Genomic DNA, 26233 nt, shown 5'->3' with positions numbered 1-26233 from the left:
TGTTTGCTAAAGTAATTCAGAATCACAGTCAAATCGAGTACGATTGCTGCACAGATCTGCAGTCTGCAGTTAGAATACTGTTTGTGCGTTGTATAAATCCGCCGTTCAAAGCTTTTCTAAAACTACAGAGATACGTTTTGGAATGCATCTTCCTGTAAAAATAAAATCTCTACACGGGCGCTATAAGCAGAGTCTAAAGCCTGCTTAACAGAAGAACTATATTCAGAGGGCCAAAGAATTGAATATTTCACCAAGTGAGAGGAAGCATCTCAGAAAAAGTAGGTGTAGTTGCTTCCACGCATCACAACACCACAAAGTCAGACTACAAGTGCTGAAAAGCCACTCAAGGGTAACCCGGCTGAGCGCTCTAAGGAGCTGGATTAAAGCTCCAGTCTCTTCGGGGGCATGAGTTGGTATCCCGCTGCTGCCCCATATCTCCTTGTTAAGAATCACGGTTCTGTTGTTGTTGCTTCCATGTGATTTAATCAGTTTCAGTAGAATTAATTTGAACAATTATATCATAATCATATTTGTTTTATTTCTCCTACCATTGCAATTTGTGCACAAAGATTTAATTTTTTTATTTTAAAAACATGTTAGCCTTGATGGGAAAGAAAAACAGAACAGGAGGTGTGTTGGGCAAGTTGAAAGGCGTCAGTCTCGTAAACTGAAGATCATGGGTTTGATCCCTGTCCGTTCCTGTTTCGTTTACCAAGGCTTTCCTTTATGTAAGTCATCAATTGTCTTGCAATGTAGAAATCTCTGTATTAAGAAGAAAAGAACAGTAGTAGTTAATAATCGTTCTGTTGTTCTAGCATAATCTGCCCTGCTTTTAAGTCGACAAAGCAACAGGTGCATTCAACACACCAGTCTCCACTGCTTGTCAGGATGGCTGAGTGGTCTAAGGGGATAGACTCAAAAACTCAATCATGTGTAGTGACAGTTTTATGTTATTCACAACACGGATTTCTCTTCATGTTCATTAAGATGTGTAATTTGTATGTTGGTTGTATGAGAACAGTTTCTTCAAAAGTCTTTTACTTTATGTATGGTAGTGGAAATATTTTTCTTAAATGTTTTCTAAAGAAGATCTCATGAAGTATTGCCAGGACCTGCCTTTAGCGCTCAGTAGCGATGAGTTGAAGATCTAAGCTAAAATAGCCCTAACACACCTCCTGTAACAGTTTTCTTATTCGTAGCAAGTAATATTCTTTTTTAAACCCGAACATTGCTTTTGCATGAAGTGTTATGTAACCATTAGCGGTTTTGGTAGCTTCTGGAGAGCTCACTTTTCCAAACTGAAGCCTATAAGAACATTATTCAAGATACACCATGGCTCAGAATTGTTCATTGGGACAAGGATTAACATCAATTGAAAGTACTCCATAATAAAAAATTTGAACGAAAAATTATAAGAGTAGGCAAGTATTAAAACAACACCATAACTTCTTGACTTCCAATCTCTTTCCTGGTTCAGGCCATGTAAAATGACATCAGTGGAGTCATGCCGAGGTTGTGAGTTTAAGCCTCACCTGGAGCAGCCTGGTTTTCTGTCTTGACAGGTAAACAGTGTTTTGTGTTATTTGCTAAATGGAGAGAGGATTCTGTGTTAATTGTGCTCCTCCTAGGAGAGGTCAAGATGAGAAGTTCACGAGGCTGGTGGTAAATATCCTGTCCAGGAGTATCGGGGCTGTAGGGGGTCAGATCTATAGATGTAGTAAACACATAAGTGGAGACGCTGTGTCTGCTCTCTGTGTGAGAGCCAGGCATGAAGAATAATCTGTGGTCTGGGAAGAAGAGACCCTCTTCGGCAGCGCTCCTCACAGGAGAGAATTAAAAAATATATTTTTCAGTGACGCTAATTTTTCTCTTTGGGGAATTAAAAGCACTTGGAGTGACTGACCTCATGGCACCATGGTAGCGTGTCTGACCCTGGATCTGAAAGTTGAGTGTTCAAGTCATGTTGAGGTTAGCTAGTGTGTTTTCAGGTGTTGCTGCTGCTGAACCTGAAAGGCTCCCCATGCAGTTGAGCTTTATCTGTACACATCTAAATGAAATAACAGAGCAGTACAGGACATGCTGTCCACATTGTGGAAACAGGAAGGCAACTCAGAGATTGCTTCAGAGAACGTGTTAGGGATGTGAAGATTAAAGATCTCTCCAAGCCCATTGTTTCTCATTTCACCTCTGACGGCCATGACCACACTAATTTCTCTGTCTGTGTTTTCAAAGATGGTTTTCCGAACTCAAACATCAGAAAGACTACCGAAACCAAAATTATCCTGCAGCTATGATCACACCTTCCCCCTTCTCTTAACAACAGACTACTCTTCTTCTAAATTTTCTCCATTCATTGAAATGTTTCATTTCACACCTCTCTACAGCTATTCTGACTTCACACCTCTTGACTGGCCTCTCTTTCTGTCCCCTGCTCCCGCCTCTCGCTCCTCCTCTCTCCATGCCTTTGTTCTCCTGCTACATTACCTTTGCTTACTGCCTTGTCTTTCTCACACCTGAAGAGGGCTTCATGGCTGAAACGTTGTGTTTTCTTTCTCCCTTTTTTTCAGCATGGAATAAACCTATTACTACTTCTTTTGCAGCCTACACATGCTGACGCAGCTACCCACCTGAACTATTATAATAATATATATAGATAAAATAACACACATATAAGACCACTTTATTGGCCATATACAATTTCAGGTATTAGGATTTTGTCTTTTAAAAAAACCCACAACTTGCTCTCATAGCACAGGGTGAACCATTTATACAGTGTCCCTGGAGCACTTGGGTTTAAGGGCCTTGTTCAGAAACCCAACAGAAGAGGATTTCTCTGATGGCCACGAGACACGAGCTGACAACCTTCCAACCACAGGCACAGCCACCACACAACCCCATATACCTTAGATAGTACGACGGCGCTGAGCTCACTCTGGTGCAGTTCTGCAATGTGAGGAAAGGCAGTAATGCAATGGATAACGCAGATCAAAAGATTGTAGGTTCATCTCCTGTCTGACTCATATTGCTTTTAAAACTATCGAGCTCCTCAGTAATAAATGTCCTTTATGTAAGTGAACTGCACCTGACAGCTATAAAACATACTTTGGGTCAATTGCAACAAACTTTCAAAAGGAGCACACAGCTGCAGACTAGTTAACACGATTATATCTTGAGATCATCTCCAGCTCTGAGCTCAATTGCAACGAAAAACTCTGCGGAACAAAGCTGGAGAGCAGCTGAACTTGTGCTCAGGTTTCAGCATTGTTGTTTTTCTAATTAACACTAACTGCAGGAGCTCTGATTCAAAGCTTTTCAATTATTCTGGTCAGTGTGTTAATATGTAGGTTATGAGGTATATGGGTATATGTAATATCATAATTGTTACTTTTTTTGTCTGTCCAAGTATATAACTGGATATTGTCAATTTCCAATTAATTATTACATATATTTTAAAATATTGCAGATCTGGGTAAGTTTGCTCACAAAAGCAAGAAACTTAGAACGGGACTTAAACAAAGAGACTTTGGCTAGGTTTTTTTTCTTATACTTCATTGACCCAATGGTGTGTTTCAGTCTTCCATAAAACATTCATAGCAGAGGATGGTTTTGGTGCATCAAATTCTAGGTTATGAGCCCAGCACACTTCAGCTGCACCACTCTGCTGTGTGATGAAGGTGTTAACACAGCCGTTCTTTCTATGCCTTCTAAAAGCACACCTGAGATGAAAAGTTGCAACGGTAAAAGATGTCACCTTAAGCACTTGGTGTTTTTTAGTACAGATCTTCACACTGTGCTTTACATGGTAGATCTCAAGATCGCTGAGAAACAGAGCTCCTGCTTTCCGACGCTACTGATACTTTAATCGTGAATCACCAATTCTGAACAAGAATCGGCAAATCAAAACCCAAACACATATTCACATCGGTGTCCTAGTCAATAACAATATGATGCATTTAAGAATCTGTGTGGTCTCGTGTTATATTTCTTACCATAAGAACCATAAGATTGTTTCCCAACTTGTCGGGATCGCAGGAAGAAAGTCCAGATTAATCCATTGGGATCGTACTGGATTTAATTGAGATTTTGAAATGTTTCTTGCAAAGTTATTCAAGTTTGCTTGAAACTTTAATAAAAAAGCTATTTGAAATTTCTTAGCTTAAAATCTCTGATGTTGCGGTTACTAAACTTGGACATGATGTTCCGAAGATGTGCAATGTGGTTTTATTCTTCAAGAATTCTCACTGTGCGAGCCTGTACTATGACATTCGATTTTGTTTAGATTATCTAGGTGGAGTACAACGAGAAGAACACCTTGAATTTTTTTTTGGTATAGAAAAAATGCTAATAAAGAAGTCTTTGACGCTATGAATAATAATAATAATAATAATAATAACAGTTTTGAACTGATCAATCTGTATTCTCTTGCAATAACAACTTATAATGTGGGAAGATTGGCTCTGGGTTTTTCTAAGTCCTAGTGAATGGTGCGAATATGTTGAATGCACTCTTGGGATTATCTACGCAAAAAAGGAAAGAAATTCATTTTAATCAAATACGTTCATTATCATGTTCTTCAAGGTACCATTGTGGTGCCAAATATTCAAGGATGTAAAGGATACGACTTTAAATAAGAACACCCGAACAGCACAATGAGTAAAAGTCTCAAGCCAGTCCCCCTAAAGAAAACTGACATTTCCGCTTCAAATTAAATACTACAGTCCCTGACCTTTACGTTTTGGCTTGAAATATGTCGGTCCCAATAAGCTCGGGTAGTGCTCATCTGTGTAAACTGTAAAGTCGATTACATGTGGCAGCAGATCAATTCCGTGAAATTTATGTTGTCAAGACCTGGTTTCAAAACAGGGTTATTATTGCCACAATATAATAGACTACCCACTATATTGTTTCAAGATCTATTCAGTGAGCACAGAAAGTTGTATAAGGGCTAGACTGCTTTGCACTTTCTAGATACCAGTATGCGAATTTGAGCTTTTTAAAATTATTTTAATAATAGTCTTTACAATAAAGTTAGTTAAAAAAACGTAACTTATCAAAGTAAGAAACAGTATTGTTTCAACAAATTTAGCCTTTTTATGCTTTTATTTTTTATTCTTTTTATACTTTAATATTTTACACATCACATCACAGACCATCTTGAAATTAAACTGGAAAACTGGAACACAACCTCAGTTCCCCAAAGAGAAAAACTGTCTTACACTGACCTCATTCCTTATTAGGAAACCAAGGTTGTGAAGACAATCTGTTGTTTCTGTTCCTCCAAGGCATCAGTGAAGGAAAATATTATGCTAAAGTTGGGAAACACACTCCGAATGGTCCATATATTTGATTTCTGTGATCCGTGTAGGATACAATAGGCAACTTGGTGCTTCTCCAGCAATGTGTTTCAGGGAGGAACCTCAGTTTAGTTCAGTTTACTGGTGTATTCAGCACAGCTCCCTGTATCACTCATGCAGCTGGCCAAGTGCTCAATGGCGCCAGACTCAAGGACTTGTGTCTTTCCAGCTCATTTAGGTGTTCTGGTCTCTAAAAGGAGCTCAAATCCCCCTCCTACCACAAGCATTTTTTTCCCTGTCTTACGTTGTTCCAGTCTTCTTGTGCTCGCTGACAGTGACAGGAGGAGAAAAACAGAAAAACTGCTTTCCTGATTCATAATATTTATTTTATTAAAATACAAGTATATCTTTCAGCTTCTGTCACATGGCTTCTAGCAAACTCAAAGCATGACTTAATGTTGGCCTTTTCAGAAGCGGCTTCCTTCTAGCCACTCTCCCAAAGAGACCGAATCTGTAAACTGCTGAAGAGATTTTTCATGTCTGCACAGTTTCTCCCATTTCAGCCAAAGAGCTCTGCAACTATCAGTGACTCTTGGTCACTTTTCTGACAATCACCATTCTTGTCCGGTTGCTCAATTTGGTAGGAGGGCCTGATCTTAGTAGTGTCTGGGTTGTGCCATGTTTTTCCTATTTTGTTACAATGGGTTTTTAACGGTGCTTCTAGGAAGGTTCAAAACTTTGCCAATCTTTTTATAACCTTCTCCAGGTTTTTTCATCCTAACAACTTCATCTCAAAGTTCCAAAGGCAGCTCCTCAGTCTTCATGACAGCAGGACTGATCTGATCTGCTGTTTCAGTTGCGAGACCTGACAGTGATATTTACTGTGCAATCAAGCAATTGAACACTGGTGAATTTGAAATGAACACAGGTGTACCTTGTCAACGTATTTAGTGTGATCTCTCAAGATAATTGACCCAAATTAGGTTGTTAAAACAAAGGGGGTGAATACTTATCAATTAAGTAATTTTCCATTTTTATTTTAAATATGTCTTCAGAATTATAAATACTTAATTTCATTTTAACATTATAGAGAATTGCTTCTACAGGAGTGGAAAAAAAACATTTAAATAATTTGACTTTGCAACACAGCAGAAGGAGAAATAAACAATGGGGCATGAATACTTTCTGAAGGCACTGTATATATTGCTTGTCCTGTCTTGTTTAAAAAAACAGTTGCATTGGAAAAAAAATATATATATGGAATTATTACAAATGGTGCCAAAATAGATTTTCCTATTAAAAGAGATTCATACAGTATCTAATTCTTTATTATTTACCCCTTATTGCATAAATATTTATTGTATTTGATATATATCCTCTCTTATCCACATAAATTAAACTCCATGACAAGAACTATTTCTGTTTTAGTCAACTGTAAATAAGAGTATAGTCAAAATTTAACTGACCAGATGAACTCAAAAGTGGGTGACTTCAAAGTGACTATGACTAATAGACATTTTGGGAACAAGTAAAGTTTTGTTCCATGCTGAAAAGGGAAGAAATTAAATGTTTCGGCTGTGAAGCCTTCTTCGGATGTCACATGCTGACGCATCTACCTACATATCTACCTTGACTTGACTAAGACTATGATTAAATAAAAACCTGGTGACTAAATTGATGTTTTTAAGTCACCTAACTGGATAAAACTCTTCCCACACTGACTGTAGTTGAATGGTCTCTCTCTTGTGTGAATGCGCTGATGTAGTTTTAAGAGGTGTGAGTGACTAAAACTCTTCCCACACTGGCTGCAGCTGAATGGTCTCTCTCCTGTGTGAATGCGCTGGTGGGCTATTAAGTTACTTGACTGACTAAAACTCTTCCCACACTGACAACAGCTGAATGGTCTCTCTCCTGTGTGAATGCGCTGGTGGGCTATTAAGGTACTTGACTGACTAAAACTCTTCCCACACTGACTGCAGCTGAATGGTCTCTCTCCTCTGTGAATGCGCTGGTGGGCTATTAAGCTACTTGACCAACTAAAACTCCTCCCACACTGACTGCAGCTGAATGGTCTCTCTCCTGTGTGAATACGCTGGTGTCTTTTTAAGTCACTTGACTGAATAAAACTCTTCTCACACTGACTGCAGCTGAATGGTCTCGCTCCTGTGTGAATGTGCTGGTAGGGTTTTGAAATACTAGAATGACAGAAACGCTGCTTCTCCCTGTGCCATAATGGCAGTTTATCCACTCCATCTGAGCAAGGCCTTGACTGATTCTTCCTCATCCCCTGATCATGCTGGGGACTCTTATTCTGCCAATGCTCCATGGAATGGTCTTGCTCTTTGTGCTGAAACTGAGATCTGTTTTCTCCACCATGTCCCTCAGTGTGCTTCTCAGCAGTGTGAATCATCTGGGGCTCCTTCTTCAGCTCTCTGAGACTTAAACCGTCCAGTTCATTCAGTTGTTCCTCTCTTTGCCCAAGAACAGACATAGTCTCCAGTTCATTAAAACTTTCAACAATTTTCTCAGTAATCAGATTATTAAACCTGTGTGTAAAGTCATTAGATACAAAGGGATCATATGATTGTTTGAGACTCTGCAATGACAGTCTCTCCACTTGAACAGAACAATGCCTAATTATCAAGCCCTGTAGGAGCTGCTGTTGCTCCTCCCTGTACTGACTCTTCTCTGTGTGCTGTGACTCAGTACTGTTCTCTTCACCAGGTACATCAGTCTGCTGCTCTTCAGGGTCAATCAACTGGGGCTCTGTGTCCTGTTCTGTGAGATTTAAAACATCCAGTTCTTTACTGTGCTCTTGTACAGAGACACAGCCCAGTTCATTACAACATTGTGTAATATTGTTCGTGTCCAGATTATTAATCTTCTCTGTAAAATTATCACATACTAAGAGCCCAGATGTCTCACTCTCAGGCTCTGTCTTCATCATGGGCACAGAGTCCAGATCCTTGACACTCTGTCTCCTCTCTGTGTGCTGCTCACTTACTGTCTCTTTCCCTTCTGCAGCAGTGAGCTCTGTCTCCTGTATCAGAATGGAGACCCACTCCTCCTCACTGCGCTGCTGTTCAAGAGGAGCCCTGTCCCCAGCGTCAGAGAGAGCACTGGCCTCTGAGCCTGTAAGCACAGGACAAGAGGACGAGACCTTTATAATAATAAACTTTATTTTATATAGCACTTTTAAAGGTGGCTTCTCAAAGCACTTTAAAAAAGGCCAACAACAAAAAATACATAATATAAGCACGGTGAGAATGCACAGTTAAAGGAAACAGTAGATGGTGGTACTAAGTCCAGTAGGAGCAGAAGGGTAAAGAACAGTTAAATAAAGGCTCTTCTGAAGAAGAAGGTTTTGAGTCTGGATTTGAAGAAGTTTAGAGAAGATGACTCTCCGATATCCTTAGGGAGAGAGTTCCAGAGCTTGGGGGCATAACAGGAGAAGGCCATGTCACCCATAGGGTGTAGAAGGACTGGGGGACAAATAGTTGTACACAATTAGAAGAGCGAAGGTTGGGAGGTGGGGAGTAGGGCGATAACTCAGACAGGTACTGAGGTGTCAAGCCATGGAGAGCCTTATAGGCGAGCAGGAGGATTGTTCAGTCGATAAGAAACTTGACAGGAAGCCAGTGCAAGGACTCCAGAATAGGAGTAATCTGAACTCTTGCACTAGACCTGGTCAGGATTCTGGCTGCCAAATTTTGGACATACTGGAGTTTGTTCAATGTGGATTTAGAAGAGAGTAGAGCTTTACAGTATTCGATTCAAGATTAGACAACACTTTTCAGCCACAGTTAGTGATAACATAGGGCATAGTCAAGCAATATTTCTGAGGGGAATGAAAGATGTTCAGACAACATGCTGCACATGTGGGTCGAACATCAAATATCATCCTCAAGTGTTTCCAATATAGACTGAAGCTCAAGTACAAGACCATCTACAGATAGGGTTACAGCACTGGTTTTATAAAGTTGATGGGTGGTGCCAATAAGCATGACTTCAGTCTTGTCACAGTTAAGATGAAGGACATTTTGAATCATCCAAGATTTTATATCGGAGATACAACTAAATACATCCACATCAACGTCAGGTTTGGTATGGATTTATATTTGAGTATCATCAGCATAGTAGTGATAACTGAGGCCATGTGATCTTAAAAACTTTAAACTACACACACATACTAGTACACCCACAATCAATTTGGGTTGTTTAAACATAGCGGAATAAGTTGGTATAAGGGGGTGTTCTGATTTAGCTTTGTCAGAAACCTAACTACCATGTAAAAAGTAAGTCTACTGTAATAATATCATAATTACATTACATTTACATTAACACTGCAGATAGAAAGAGAGTGGTTAATACAGACACATTGACTGGACACTACAGTACATTAACACTACACTGAGAGAGAGGGTTTAAACAGACAACAAACTGGAAATAAAAGCATATTAACACTGCACTGACAGAGAGGGGTAAATACAGACACACTGACTGGACATAACAGTACATTAACACTGCACTGAGAGAAAGGGGTTAATAGATACATACCAACTGGACACTGCAGCATATCAGCACTGCACTGAAAGGAGTTTATACAGACACACTGACTGGACACTACAGTACTTTAACAGTACTTTGCACTGAGAGAGAGAGGGGTTAATATAGACACACTGACTGGACACTACAGTACATTAATTCTGCACAGAGAGAGGGGTTAATACAGACAAACTGACTGGACACTACAGTACTTGAACACTGCACTGAGAGAGAGGGGTTAATACAGACACTGACTGGACACAACAGGACATAAAGACTGCACTGAGAGAGGGGGTGAGTACAGAAGCATTGACTGCACACTACAGTACATTAACATTGCACTGAGAGAGAGAGGGGTTAATATAGACACATTGACTGGACACTACAGTACATCAACACTGCACTGAGAGATAGGTGTTAACACTGACTGGACACTACAGTACATTAACACTACACTGAGAGAGAGGGGTGAATACAGACAGACTGCCTGGACACTACAGTACTTTAACAGTACTTTGCACTGAGAGAGAGAGGGGTTAATATAGACACACTGCCTGGACACTACAGTACATCAACACTGCACTGATAGAAGGGGGTTAAAACAGACACAATGACTAGACACTCCTGTACATTAACACTGCACTGAGAGAGAGGGGGGTTAATACAGACATACTGGATTAATATTTCAGACACAGACACAGACCCTGGAGGACTGTAATACTTAAACTAATTAAAATATTTTTTATATACACAATCATTAGTAGACATAGACATATAAAAATCTAGACCAATACAATGTAAATACAATATTAATAAATGTTGTTTCCTAATGACGTTGGATTACAAATTGATTCAGTGAAACAACTGTTGAATCTGAACAAGGTGTTTTCAGCACCGTAACCGGACAAAACAGTTCAGTTTCCAATAAAGAATCCCATTGCACACACATGTCTTTCCCACGTCACTCTGCATCTCTCCACTATATTCTCACCTCTTTCGGAAAGTTTATTTGATGACAGTTTGATACTTTGTTAGAACGCGTACTGATAATGAGAATGTTTACTATTGTGAGATGTTTTCTTTAAAATAAAGTTTGTTATTTAAAAAATCTCAGCAGTGAGTTAGTTATAGACACTGGTTTTTAACAAACACACACTCTGACTTCATACAAGTCACCACACTGACCTGACAATCGTTTCATGTCCATTTCTTCTTTTATTCCTGCAGTCACTACACAGGGAAGCGTCTGGGTACACTGATCTCCTCCTCCTCCAAACTCCTTCTCCCACAGCTGCAATCTCCACTTCAGGCTCTCGTTTTCCTTCTTCAGCTGCGCCATTTCACTCCCGACACTGTCCTCCACACACTGTGTGATTTTAAACACGGCCCGTCTCACCAGGATCTGGGAGACGCTGAGGAGTTTGTCTTGAAACGCGTTCTCAGAGTCAGACATCCTGTTTCCAAAAACTTCTGACACTTCATACACGAACGATTTGAGCAAAACGTGCATGAAAGAGGCAAGCTTGGTTTGCAGATTTAACAAGCACTCCGCCATCCTTCTTCAGAGTCGGTCAGAAACAAAGGCTGACTTCCGGAGTTTAAACAGAACAACTTATTTTTTATTCTTCACAGATCCTGTTGTCAGGGCTGTGCTCTGTTCAAGCATAAACACAGTCGACAAGACGTTACGTATTCAGAACCTGAAGTTATTTTAAAGAAAAACAACAACTTCCTTTATCTAAAGAAAATGATTCAGTCAACCCACACGTGGGTGAAATACATGCAGGGTCGCGCAATATAATGACGTCATTCGTTTGCGCGGTCGCAGCTTCAAAACAATCGAGAAGCAGAGCTGAGAAAGAGGAGTTTCTTCAACCGGATATAAACTTCTCTGCACCTCCTAGCGCCACCTAGTCAAGAGGAGTGAATCACCTGCGACCTTCGCCGTTCGTGACGGAACAGATTTACTTTTTTGCCCTTCCACAACCCTCCTCCCCAACGAAAACGTCTCAAGTGGATTTTTTCAAGTGGATTTTGATCTCCCTATGCAGGTTTTTGTTTAAAGAAAAAAAATGCTGTCGTTTCTTGCCAACTGGCAGTATTTCTTCTGCACTGATAAGCAGGATTTCTATTTCATATTTCACAAATTGTTTGAATTTGTCCATTGTCCCTAATTGTTGTTTATGTTTGATTAACAGACAAAATATGACAACCCCTCTACTGAGCATATACTTACTTTTCCTGATGTACTGTAGCAGCCCCGACACTGAGAAACGAAGTGAAAATGGCTTTTATCTAGCATTTTATATGTTCAATGCGTCTGACATATCCCAACAGCGACAGAGTTCTTTTGTGACACTGTTTCTACTTTTATCTTCTTTCTGTACGCTTTGATAAAAAAAAACGAGAAATCGTGCAAGGGGAAAAATGTATTTTTTCATAGAGAAAACGTGCACCAGGAACTGTTGTGTTGAGAAGAAATGATTTAACACGATAGGTGACCTTATTTACCGGAGCAAATGCTCACCCAGCAAGGTCTGGAGAACTTGGAGAGTCTGGTGGATGTGATAATTTCACGGTATTGTGGAAGAAAACAGTCTTTCTTTGAATTCTCAATCAATCGGAATTTCAGTGCAAAACATAAACCCTTTGTCTGATTTAAAGAGATTATATTTTAAAACTCATAAAAATTCAGAAAACACGTTTCTCACTTTGAAATTTTAGACGGAGCGGTGTATTACTAGTAGCGGCGCTGAGCACACTACGGGGGAATTCAGGTTATGTGATATACTAGAGTTTTAATAAATAACGCATCTGATTTCGAATCATAAGATTGTAGGTTCGACTTCTAGCTGGTTCGTGTAAATTTTAATCAGGCTCTTCAGTAATAGATTATTTAATGAACCGGACCTGAAAGCGAACGTTGGGTCTGTTTTCTTTGTTTTCCAGCATGAAATAGCAAATCGTTACAAAAAGCACCAGCTAATGTCCAATAGCTGTTTTTTTTTTCAAATTACATTTTCAGGTTTAAGACACTTTTTAACAAAACACAAGTGTCCTTAAAATCTCCAACTTTTAGGTTTGTTTTACTCTGTAATAAAACAGTGGAGATCTGAAACCTCCAGGATTCCAATCTCTGATGTAGCTGTCCCTAAAGACGGAGGTGATGTTTAGCAGATGTGAGTTGTGTTCACATCTTGTATTCAAGGGTATTCGCTGCGTGAGCTCCTAAATGCGTGATCTTTATTACTCTATTTTGTGTAGATTATCTATGTGGTGTACAGATAGAACTCAACTACATGGTGTGAATTCTGTGTTCAGCACAAACAGAACCTGAAAAACCTCGACGTGATTTGAACACGCAGCCTTTTGATATGAAGTCAGACGCGCTTCCGTTGCGCCACGAGATCACGGGGGCTACTTTTAAGCCCCCATCAGCGTCGCGAATTTTTTTTCCCTCTTGTGAGGTGCGCCGCTCTTCCAAAATGACTTTCTTCTTCCCAGACCACATTTTATTCTTGCTGCGCAGCTCTTGAGCAGGTATTGTTCTCGACAACAGATCCAGGAACACTGATTGTTTTTTTTTTTTCATTAAGTACCCCATGGTGCAACGGTAGCACGTCTGAGTGTTTTAAGTACATGGGAGTCAACTGATACTGAACAGGTTCTGCTGCTGAACCTGCAGCCTTCACCATAAGGTCCAATTCCCCAGCCTTCTGACCTTATATGTCCATCCCTTCTCGTCAAATTTGTATTTTCACAGGGTACCCTTCAGAAATCGCAGTATAGAATGAAAAAACTCCAATAAATTTCGGCCGCTGTTGGTGATTTTCCTTTAAAAACAAATGGATCTCCAAAACTTTTACGGAGTGTATCACTTGCACTGAGACCGAGACGTGTTAAGCTGTACATGAGTCTTTGTGGCTCGGGTGTTAACCAAAAAGGTGGTGTTTTGAGCCCTCCCAGGGACGCTGAGCCTTTTAATGAACACACCCTCCTCACTTCATTTCTCCACAGGCGGTCTTGTACCACAATCAAATACAGAGCCTGTAGGGGGCAGTAAGCTCGTAAATATAGCTCGCTGTGTATATAATGAAGAAGCAGAGGTTAGTTTCTCATCTGCATGTTGCAGAGCCTTACGAAACTCGTACCAACAGCTGGGGTTTGATCCCTGCACGGGCTATTAGTTGAAAGGCCATTGTAAATGACGTGTAACAGATTTTCCAGCTGGCTTTTATGTTTCACACTAAATTGCGATCTTGAAACCAAAATAATTAGAAATATGGAACACAACCGTTGTCCCCCAAGAAGGAATGCTGTTTTACACTGACATTACTCCTTTTAATATTATCCAGATTGTGAAGACAAAGGAAAATATTACACAAAAGTTGGAAAGCACACTCTCAATCCATCTGTATATTTGATTTCCGTCATCCATTCAAGGGTGCTTGGTGCTTCGCAAACAAATCATTTCAGGGAAGAAACTTAGTTTAGTGAACTACTGTTGTATTTTCACTGATTGAATTTGATCTTTGTACTCTCTTTGCATTCTCAGATATAATATTTCAGAATTACAGTTCAAATGTGTTGGAAAACTTCACAGGCATTATTAGGTTAGCACTGTACAATTGTATTTTAATATCTTGGTATATTTACCTTCATTTTAATATAGAAGTAACCATAAATGTTGTTATTTTGTACTTTTGTCACAAAGGATGCTGAGGATGCACGGCGACTATTATACCTTGTGATACATGCAAGACATCTGTAAATGAAGATGTAATTACAATAAAATTGGCAATTAACAGAAAACCACAATTTGTATGATATTATTCCTTGATATTGATTATCAGTTGAAGGATTTGATGAAACTATCAAAGAAACAGCAGCAATAGCAGATGATTTTGGTTTTTGAACCCATCTTTACACCTCAATAATCCATTTGTCCTTGAAAAAAAGAAAAGACAGGCATGTTTTGAGTTTTGAGAGGAACGATCCTCTTCTGGATCGAAAAGAAACATATAAATTTGATTGCTTCAGTAGAATTTTGGATTTTCTTTTGAAGATCTCACAAAGTATTGCCAGGATCTATATTTAGCATTCGGTAGTGATAACACTGCTGATATTGATGGAGTAGAAATCTATGATGTATTGACAGCTTTATCTGAAGTTTTGGGATTCATACCAAGAAATACTCTTTGTTTTCCACCCAAATGCTACTATTACATTACACATTATGAAAACATTACCAGTTTTAGTAGCTTCTGGGTGCAATTTTCCAAAACTGAAAATTGTATTACAAATTATTTAAGATGAACCATGTCCAAAAATTGTAAATCAGGATTAATATAATATCAACTGAAATTACTACAGAAGAAAAGATTTAACTGAAATATCAATAAGACTATGCAAGCCTAAAAAGTAGAACAGTTCAATTCATATAACTTTTATTTGTTATTTTTTGACACATTTTTTGACTCACACACTGGAAAACACTAACGTTTCTCTTTATTAGAGAATGTGAATAACAGTTTAACCCCAAATGTTTGTAATTGTGATTTTGTTAAAATTCAATAAATCATCTATCTATAGTAAGAAATTATTAAGAAAGTAAGAAATTGTTTTATTTGATAAACTATAAGACAATGAAGAGAGTTTACTTCGCTTTTGTTCTTTTAACTTAAGCGTTCAGGATCCAAATCCATCTGCGGACGGTTGTGTTTCTTGAATCTCTTGTAATCATCAAAAGTCGTTGTTTTGGGCTTCAGTTTTTTCTTGAGTTGTACCATGGATATTTTATATGATCAATACTTTTCATGCTCTTTTGCATTTTCCTTCACATACAGAAAAAGTTCAAGGTGTTCATGTCACTGTGCTGCACATTTACGCTGGACCACCTGTAACAGTACAGGACACGCAGTGAGGAATTCGTGCAGCTTTCAGCTCAGTGCGGAGTCCAGAGGGAGGACTCGCTCGCTGAATGATCTCTCAGGAAATCCCGGGTGAGATTCAAAAGGTAAACCTGGCTCTCTATGAACACGAGCAAAGAGTTCTCACTCAACAGAAGATTGAGATGTGATTACAGTAATATAAAACACCTGAAGATGCCGGGGATTGAACCCCGGACTTGTGGAGCAGTAAGTGACTTGTAGCGCTGACATAAGAGATACTTACATAAAGTGCTTTTACTGACCATATTACAAATCACAGGAAGTAAGGTCTTAAAACATTGGGTAGTAGTGGAATTTAAACACACGCTCCTGAGAGAGTGGAGCCTAAAATCCAGCATATTAGACCATTCAGCCACGCTACCTCTGGTCTCCTCTCCTTTCCTCACATTGCTGAGTATAGGTGCTTTCATGCAATTGAGCCAGGTTTGAATCCCAGCCAATGCATCTCCAAATTTTTTCAAATTAATCTGTGATCTTGCAGCACATCCTCTGAAACCAGCAATCGAAATTAGAAACATCTTCTTCAACACTAAAAAGCTCAATTAGGACGAAGCAGTTGTACACATGACAGCAGTACCGTATGTGTTCTTGATTGATTCAGACTCGTTCTCAGTGGTTCTTGCTCACCAAATAACTTAAAAGCTGAGGAAGAACGCTACGAAAAATACTAATCAAAATACAAAATAATAATCATTATTAATAATCATTAATAACCAGAAACAGCAAAAAAACTGGTCACATTTGTGATTATGTCGCTTCTCTGCTTCAGCAAGGTCAATAAAGGACTCCCTGAAAGTAGTAAAACACTAAAGAACTGCAAAACTGAATTCAAAATCATATTAGGAATTCTGAGTGATGCCTGCTGACATGCAATCTAATACTGATGTTGTCTTTAAATAAGAACTCTCTATGTTTCCCTGCCTTTTCCCTGGAGTGAAACTATTAGATTGAAGGAATTATTACCACAGGTTTACAAGGTGCCGTTGATATTTGGATAAATCTATGAACTCATGATTTTTATATACTTTAAATAACGGCCATACGCACAGAATAAAATGAAAGTACTGATGATTTTTCCTGAGACGAAGCACAGCTTATCTTTCCAAGACAGCTGATAAAGGCAACCCAGTGGATACTCTAGCAGAACATGGAAAAACATTCAGCTTTGTAACCAACGCAACCACAGGAACAACATCAAGAAACAGATTCAATTCCCCATTTAGATCTTTTATCACAATCACAAATGCAACCAGTTGTGCTGCTGTTTCGGATTAATAATGATTATTGCGAGGAAAAAAAAAACAGCTCCTTGGATTAAGAGCTAGAGCAACCAACACGCTCACTGGTTGTGTTGGGTATTTTCCGTGGTGCTCTTCCTCAGCTGCAAAGTTATTTGGCGAGCAATGACCACTATGAAAGAGTCTGAATCTGTCAAGAAGACAGGAATTCTAAGATCGCACTGCCGTTTTGTGTACAGAGATCTGCTTCTTCCTTATTGAGTGTTTTGGTGTTTAAGAACACGTATCCTACCTTGAATGCTAGTTTCAAAAGATGTTACCGGATCACAGATTTTCTTGAAAAGATTTGGGGATGCACTTACCGGGATTCAAACCCGGCTCAATTATTTAGAAGGCACCTATACCACCAACGCACTTCTGAGAAACACCTGCGAAATTCCACAATCCTCCCTCTCACCTACAAATTTATGAAGAGACAGACGTCCAATGCAAACTAATTTGATTCACTCAAGACTCCGCTCTTTTGTTGTGATGTCATTTTAAAGGTGTCTTTTCTGTCTCTTAAAGTTTAAGTCTGTTCCTTTCTTCCTGGTTTAGAAGTAACATGTTCCATGATTGTTTACAAACACCACTGTAAATTATTTGTCCAGCTCTAACGCCTGTGTGCGTTGACAAGGCATCTCCAAAGGACATATTAAATAACATGATCCTTCCTGTTACCATTCCTGTGGTTGGAGCATTATTTCGCCCTTTTTCGTTCTTCTACAATATTTGCAGACAGGACTTTATCACTCGAGTTGTACAAAACAAGTCGGTCCATGAAAATCATCTGTACTGCTGTTGTTCTATGCGTAGTTTAATCAAGGTAGTCGAGTGAGGAGGCAAAAAAGCAATCCCTCATCGATAAATCAATCATCGTCGCCGGTGTGACTGGATATAAAAATAACAGATTCATTTTTACCCAGACTCTGGAAGTTTCGATGCGATTATTTTTCCTTCCTTATTTCTTCATTCCTATGAATTTACTCTGTAGTAAAGGAAACGCGGAAGCAGGAAACTGCAGACATTCTTCGTGAGTGGTGGATTGTGATCAGAGAGCATCAGCACATCTCTAAGTCAGTTCCATTGATAGGTCTGTTGGGGATATAGCTCAGTGATAGAAGGCCTGCTTTGCATGTATGAGATCCCGGCATCTCCAGGTGCTTTATATTACTGTGCTCACATCACAGTCTTCTGTTGAGTGAGAACTCTTTGCTCATGTTCATAGAGAGCCAGATTTACACAATTAAATTCAGGCACACTCGAAGTGCTATGGTGTTGCTCTGCTGTTTTAAATGTACCTCTAAAGCATTTAGCTCTGTTAACTACCAAATGATTTGAACTAATTTTATGTCATATTCAGGAAATCCAGAGGTCATCAGACGTGTCGTGGCTGTTGAAGAAAACACTTGTTGAATCTCGCTAGGGATTTCTTGAGAGATCATTCAGCGAGCGAGTCCTCCCTCTGGACTCCGCACTGAGCTGAAAGCTGAAAGCTTTGCGAATTCCTCACTGTGTGTCCTGTACTGTTACATGTGCTTTCGTGTAGGTGTGGAGCACAGCAACCACACCTACACGAAACACCTACACCTTGAACTTTTTCCGTATGTGAAGGAAAAGGCAAAAGAGCATGAAAAGTATTGAGTGTATAAAATATCCATGGCACGTAAGTGTTTTGCACACTTAGCAGGTCCTCTGACTTTTCCGAGCTTTGTTTTGGGTTGTGGAACCTTTCTTTATTTGTTTATGATTTTTTGAAGATACTACAGGTAATACACTGGGATAGGTGGGTCGTCTTCATGGCTCAATAGCATTTCAAATACAACAGCCACAGTCCTGCAACCAGGTGTTTTACACACCAGACAGCTCCCCTAACCTCATACAACCTTGCTTTGAGTTGTGGAACATTTCTTTATTTTTTAATGATTTTTTGACTGTAATCAAGTGTTGTGCTCACTAGGCAGGCCTCCTGACCTTTCACAGTCATGCTTTGTTGTGTGCAACTTTAATTATCTTTTTATTATTTTTTTAACATGGCAACTTCCAGCGAGATGGGTGGGGGGTGTGGGGGTGCTCTTTAATAGCTTTTTCATCTATACACACAAACGGATGTAACCAAGACACTCAGAACCTGTCACACAGAATCGACAGGCGAAGGCGTAGTCGAGGGACTGGCAGGGGTCGGAGTCCGGGAAGGCGTAGAAGTTGCGTCGGTGTGGATTCAGAAGGCAGAGGCGTAAACAAAGAGACAGGCTGGGGTCAGGATCCGAGAAAGCGTAAAACAGGCGAAGGTACAAAATCGAGTGGCTAAAGCGGTAGTCGGAAAAGTGGGGTCGAGGTCCAGGGGAGAAGTCATAGTAAGGCAAAGGCGTAGTTAGTAGGTAAGCTCCTGGAGAGAATCTCAATCGTGAGCAATGACCGGGGGACAGATGAGGGTTTAAGTAGAGGACTGATTGACGCGTGCACGTTTGGTATGGGGAGAGCTCGAGGGAATGGGGGAGCGCTTGCCTGCGTGAAGGAGATTCGTGACAGAACCAACAGAATCAACCTGAACAACATTATTCATACTGGTATCGTGAAGCTCATTGTCCTTTAGCTTACCAAAACCAGAATCACTTGGGACTCCGGGGGGATCGGTATATGCAAAATATGAATTCCTTTTGCAAGAAATTGTATATGGTCAATATAGTGATCATATCTTATCAGCAGATGGTAATCTCTAAGGAACAATCTCTGGCCATCACAGAGGACAGTCACCACCCCGGGCATGAGCTCTTCACCCCACTGCCCTCAGGCAAGAGATATAAGAGCATACGGACACTTACCACTAGATTCTTCAATAGCTTCTATCCACACGCAGTGAGACTGGCGAACACATTTAGCCATCCCATTCGGACCACACCTACACCATCTACCTCTTTATGATTTCTTATCTATTGCACATCTCCAGTCATTGTTTACACGTCTGTATTGTTTACATTCAAACTGTCTACATGTTTACTTGCACATTGTCTATTGTTTGTTTGTACATTGTCTTGATGCACTGCTTGCACTTTGTTTTGTTTTTTACACTTGTTTTACAATCGAGAGACTTTCTGTAAGTAAGAATTCCATTGTACCAGTACCGGTTACATATGGCAATAAAGTTCAAGTTCAAGTTCAAGTTCATAAGTAATAGGTTTATTCCATGCTGAAAAATGATCAAATGATTGATGAACCCAAGTGATTTGAAAGAAATGTTCCACAACTCAAAGCGAGGTTGTATAAGGTTAGGGGAGCTGTCTGGTGTGTAAAACACCTGGTTGCAGCACTGTGGCTGTTGTATTTGAAATTCTATTGAGCCATGAAGACGACCCACCTGTCCCAGTGTATTACCTGTAGTGTTATCTTCAAAAAATCATAAACAAATAAAGAAAGGTTCCACAACCCAAAACAAAGCTGGGAAAAGTCAGAGGACCTGCTTAGTGTGCAAAACACTTACGTGCAGCATTGTGGCTGCTGTGGTTTAAATGCTAATGGTTTCTGAACAGAATACCCCTAACCCCTGTTTTTAATAAGCTGCTGAGTAAGGAATATTTTCATCTTCCTGCTGTCAGTAGTATTGTCAATATAGTTGACCCTTACCTGAATGAAAACAGGGCGTAAAGGAAGGGTTTCAGAAATCAAACAAAGCTTTATTCCCGTGCTTACAGTCTGGGTAATTGGAGACAGGGCTGTTCTGCTTTCTAAGGTCATATACGGGTTTTTCGCACAAAGCTGTGTTGAACAGTATTTCTCGCGTTGTGAACGTCTGTACACAGCGGTCCCCCGGAGTTACAGTTAGTGCGTAATTAAGCATCAGTGAAAAACCAGAGGTTTTAAAAAAGATAATTAGCTCACTGATAGTTTGATGTAAAGGCTGTGAAAATATCCACAAGTCGTGGTCTTTAAAATGCATTTGGTTTGAAGGCGTTCTGTGCTTCCACTGCGAAGATATCGACAAAAGAATATTCGTGCTTGGTCAAAAAAATGTCATAAAAACTAAAAGTAAATGCTGAGAAAGCATTCACAATATATTTTATACACAAAGGAAGTATTCTCGCAACTCTAAGAGGTTTTGTGTAAACGCTACAAGCGTGCCAAAATTGTTTTCGAACTTCAAGCTAACTTTACCCCGGTGTCCGGCTCTGGGCTGAATTTAAGATTTTTACCAAGTGTTAATGCGATTCCTTTCAAATAAATGTGCTTGTTTCACATATCTAAATGCAAAGAAAAAAAGATTGCCGCATCTTAAAACTCTTAAAGAGCTGCACGGTTATTGTTTAAACTATAATCAAGATTGTCCTGTAAAGACTTTAAAAAGACAGGGTTTGGGCACAGCGACACCTAGTGGTCCAGGGCCGCAGCACCACAAGAGCCCAGTCTCACGTTCCATGTGATGCTTTTACTGCAATAAAAACTATGAATCACAAATTAAAAATATACAAGCAACTTTAATTTCAATATTTTTTTTCCTACAGTACAATATTAAACTACATTAAAAAAGAAAAAAAACATGTTACTTGTTTCATCCATCCATTTGCAGTCTGCTTTATCCAGTCCAGGGCTGTGGGTGCAGCCAAGCCTGTTTCAGCAAGAAAGGGCCCCAGGCAGGGCACCCCATGGCAGGACGCCAGTCCAGCTCAAGACAGACGGACACACAGGCCCAGCAACAGCTCTGGCAGCAGCAACACTGAACACTGCGCCACTGCGCTCCCCTGAACTTGGTTTAATAGTATGGAAATTAAGATAAAGCTCAATCATTTTACAGATTTTGTTTGACTCCCTAAAAAACTGTAGCTTCTTACTACACTTTAACAAAAAGCCCCCAGCAGTGATCAGCGCATCAATACTGTACATGGCCACAATATTTGACGTGATCGGTCAGGGACAAATTTAATCTCTAATTCTGCATTTTGAAGAGTTTAAGTCGTGTCCACATCATATTCTCCAGTGACTCACAAAACAGATGTAGAGTCGTGGGCCAAATCTGTATTATAATCTAAAATTCAGTATAATCTTGATGATATAAAAGTTTATTTACAAAAGTCATTAAAAAACTTCTTCAGAGTCTCTTCTGCAATTCTGAACCTCATGATAGCCAGTTAAAAGACTGAAATAAACTACAGATCAGTAATTACTGCAGACCAGGAGTTTGAATGCTTGGAGCTTTATTGAGTTTTTAAGGAGTGATCCGTCACAGCAGGCAGAACAGAGCCAAGAGTCTCACCAGGGAGAGAGGTCAGAAGATACACTGAAAGAAGAAAACACAGAATCTCCATGTAATAAACACCAACAACAGGACAGGAGATACAGTGAGAGGGAGAGAGGAGATAAAGATAGATAGAGAGATAAATAGATAAAGACTTTATTGATCCCAAAGGGAAACTGATGTTACAGCAGTCCAGCCCAAGAAAACAGAAACAAGCAAAAACAGACATCAGAATAGACAAAAAATAAAAATACGTACAGTAATACAACATAAATATAAAAGAAATATATAGGTGTATGCAAAATATGCATAGGTATATACAGATTGAGTGTCCAAAAAGTACAATGGAGCAACATGCTATCCATAGACGAGCAGATGAAGGGCTAATAGTCTTAGCCTAGGACAGTGTTATACATCCTGACAGCCACCGGGAGGAAAGACCTGCGGAAATGTTCCCTAGAACACTGTAGCTGGAGCAGTCTGGTGCTAAAGGTGATCCACTCCCCAATAACAGTCCCATGAAGCGGATGAGAGGTGCTGTTCATGATGGCTGTGAGCTTGGTCAGCATTCTCCTCTCAGCCACCATCTCCAGGGGGTCAAGACTCAGCCCCAACACAGAGCCAGCCTTCTTGGTGAGTTTATTGAGCCTATTTGCATCTCTAGTCATGATGCTGCAGCCCCAGCACACAACAGCGTAGAAGATGGCCGCTGCCACCTCTGATTCATAAAAAATGTGTAGCAGTGTTCCACACACACCAAAGGACCTGAGCCTCCTAAGAAAATAGAGTCGGCTCTGACCTTTCTTGTACAGGGCGTCAGTGTTACCACACCACTCCAGCTGATCATCCAGGTGTTCCCCTAAGTACTTGTAGGACTGCACCCCCTCTATGTCCTCACCCTGGATGGAAACAGGATTCAGCGGAGACTTATTCCTTCGAAAGTCCATGACCATTTCTTTTGTCTTGCTGGTGTTTAGCTGGAGATGGTTAAGATGACACCACTCCACAGAGTTGGTAATCAAGCTCCTATATTCCTCCTCCCTCCCCTCTCTAATATACCCCAAAATTGCAGAGTCATCTGAAACTTCTGCAGATGACATGCCTCAGAGTTGTACCTGAAGTCAGAGGTGTAAAAGGTGAACAGGAATGAAGCAAGGACAGTCCCCTGTGGAGATCCAGTACTGCTAACAACCTGTTCAGACACACAGCTCTGTAGCCATACATACTGTGGCCTGCAGGTCAGATAGTCTATAATCCAGGACACCAGGGGAGTATCCACCTGCGCCGCCCTTAGCTTATCTCTCAGTAATGGTGGATGGATGGTGTTAAAGGCACTGGAAAAGTCAAAGAACAATGCTCCCTGTCTTCTCCAGGTGAGAGTTAGCTCTGTGTAGCAGATAGATGACTGCATCCTCCACTCCAAAGTGTGACCAGTAAGCGAACTGCAGGGGGTCCAGGTCTGTACTCACCAGGGTTCTGAGGTGGTCCAGTACAAGGCTTTCCAGAGTTTTCATTAGGTGTGATGTCAGTGCCACTGGTCTGTAGTCATTCAAGACTTTAGGGTGCCCCTTTTTGGGCACTGGCACCAGGCAAGATGTCTTCCAGAGGACCGGATCCCTTTCTAATCTCAAGCTCAGGTTGAAGATGTACTGCAGCACTGAACCCAGTTGGTCTGTGCAGATCTTTAGCACCCTGGAGCTGACACCATCAGGACCCGCTGCCTTCCCTGCATGGAGTCTCCTCAGCTCCCTCCTGACCTGGTCAGCTGTGATGGAAAGGCCGAGGAGGGCAGGGGAAGATGGAGTAGGAGTAGGAGGGATCTCATGATGGGGTGGCTGAGGACATGAAGAGGGTGTCTGGGGTGAATGGACAGTGGACCCTGTATTGAATCTGTTAAAGAAAAGCCCTCTCCAGGCCTCCCTCACTCTGTTGGCTGCCAGACAGCTTGTATCCAGAGATCTTCCTCATGCCATTCCACACTTCTCTCACATTGCTTGTTTTGGATTTCTCTCGTTACCGGACCCTCTGCCTCCCTTATCGACCCAGCCTTTGGATTTTGTCTTTTGGTTTGTCCCTTTGCTACTCTGTGTCCTGTGGGATTCCGGTCATGCATAAGGATCCTTCTATTCCACGTATAGGTTCTGTGACACATACAACAAGCCCAAAGTCTTATTATGTCTAGTAGGGCATTTAACAAACTGACTAAAAGTAGGCAGAATAGAGGAGAGCGAAGCATGATTAAAATCACCAGTTATCAGGACCAGGGCTTGTGGGTGACGAGTGTGTAGTCCAGCTGTAACAGTGTGTATGATGTGTCACACGCTGAGGCTGCGTCGGCAGAGGGCGAGACATACACCAACACAACAGTAACACGCTAGAACACCCTAGGTAGGTAAAATGGCAGCAGGCTAACTGCTAGTAGCTCAACGTCCGGGGTGCAAAGCTGTTCTTTTACAGTAATGTGACCAGAATTACACCATCTGTTATTCACAAACACTGCCAGCCCTCCTCCTCTCTTTCTATCGGATTTTCCGATCCGCGCACCTGTGCAGTAAATACAGTTGTCAGCTGATTGCTAACTACAGAAATGCCATTGCCAGCCACAGAAAACCATTATAAATTTAGCAAAAACATTGTGCTTTAAAAATGAAATGTTAGGGACATTGTAAAAGTGATTCACTGGTGGCTAAGGGGAACGCCCTAGCCGAAGACAGGCGGTCTTAAGGTCTGGAGAACAGGACAGAGAAGGTGAGGCCTACGTCAGGATGGTGCAAGCTGGCAAACGGCTGCAGAAATTACAGGAGGCTCCTCGGGCCTGTGAGACGATGGTCTCTAGTGCTGTCAGGACACAGGGCAGCCCATGAGGCTGCTGGGCAGCCCAGACTTAACCAAAGGAAATTTGAGTTTAATTACTGATTGTCTGTTGCAGTACATACAGCTCTTGACAGAGACCAGGTGCTGGAGGCCTGGGGACACAACCAGAAGGAGGACATGATCTGCTCCCTGGCGAGTGGGTTTGGGTCAAGAGGTTTCCTTCAAGCACCTTGCAGCCCCGTTGGGAAGGACTGTTCCAGGTGCTGCTGACCACTGGATCGGCCGTTAGGCTGGAGGGGAAAGACCGCTGGACCACGTCACTCTCTGTCGGCGAGCTTCTCCAAGAGAAGCAGATTTAACCAGCTAAAAATGTTGTATTTTGCCATTTTGCTGTTTGATGTAAGAGAAGCGGGTCCAACGGGGGACCAGGAACAACATTGGGATCAGGGAGAAAAGTTGTTTCTGTCAGTAAGGAATAATCAGAGCTCGTGCTGGGTATGTATTGCCAAACCACGTCACACGTTACAAGGAGGGCTGCCCTTGGGGGTCATTCCTTTTAATATGAACCACCATGTAGGTAGACTAGATTGGACACATACTGTAGAACTACTCTGAACATATCTGCCAATGTAAAGGGAGGTAACTTAAAGCAACCGTATAGAGAAATAGCTAAAGGGCAGAGATGGTATCCCACAGATTTCGAGGGCTGGTACGCACCTCGTTATAATCACAGTAAACGTCCACCTGCCTTGCGCCTTGCCAGGCCATACAGGGGCTGGTTATGTTTTAACAGGACACATAATCAGAATACACAGTTCATGGGAAGAAAATTGTAATCGAACAGAAAACAGCTGAGCTCCGTTCTTTATGATGAAAGGAGACAATAATACTTGGGGAGTGGGGAAGTACCCGTTAGAATGCCCACCCCTGGCTTCCTGCAGAGTGGTCAGGAACACGCTATCTAGGCTGCGTGGTGCCACGCGCCTGGATATTGGCACATAGTCCATTCTACCCAGATCGCTCCAAAATGCACCCCGAGCAATTACTGAAGTAGAGTGATTCTTTGCTATAGCTTTCCCTTGGTTTGGAACAGGGAAACTTGCTAGAGAATCTATTCACATG

General features: G+C 40.9%; 1 protein-coding gene across 1 annotated transcript in view; it reads right to left on the bottom strand.

Annotated features, from left to right (window-relative positions):
- Positions 1 to 6310: 6310 nt before the first annotated feature.
- The window catches only part of LOC102683422 (zinc finger protein 189-like), a 187572-nt gene continuing 167649 nt past the window's right edge, over positions 6311 to 26233 (bottom strand). The window contains exon 4 of the mRNA XM_069198062.1: positions 6311 to 7405. Within this exon, the coding sequence (XP_069054163.1) occupies positions 6964 to 7405 (442 nt within the window). The 3' untranslated portion in view covers positions 6311 to 6963. The remainder of the gene's footprint in view (positions 7406 to 26233) is intronic.

This window comes from Lepisosteus oculatus, chromosome 14, assembly GCF_040954835.1.
Source record: "Lepisosteus oculatus isolate fLepOcu1 chromosome 14, fLepOcu1.hap2, whole genome shotgun sequence".
Classification (NCBI taxonomy): Eukaryota; Metazoa; Chordata; class Actinopteri; order Semionotiformes; family Lepisosteidae; genus Lepisosteus; species Lepisosteus oculatus.
This window is presented reverse-complemented; position numbering and strand designations above follow the sequence as displayed.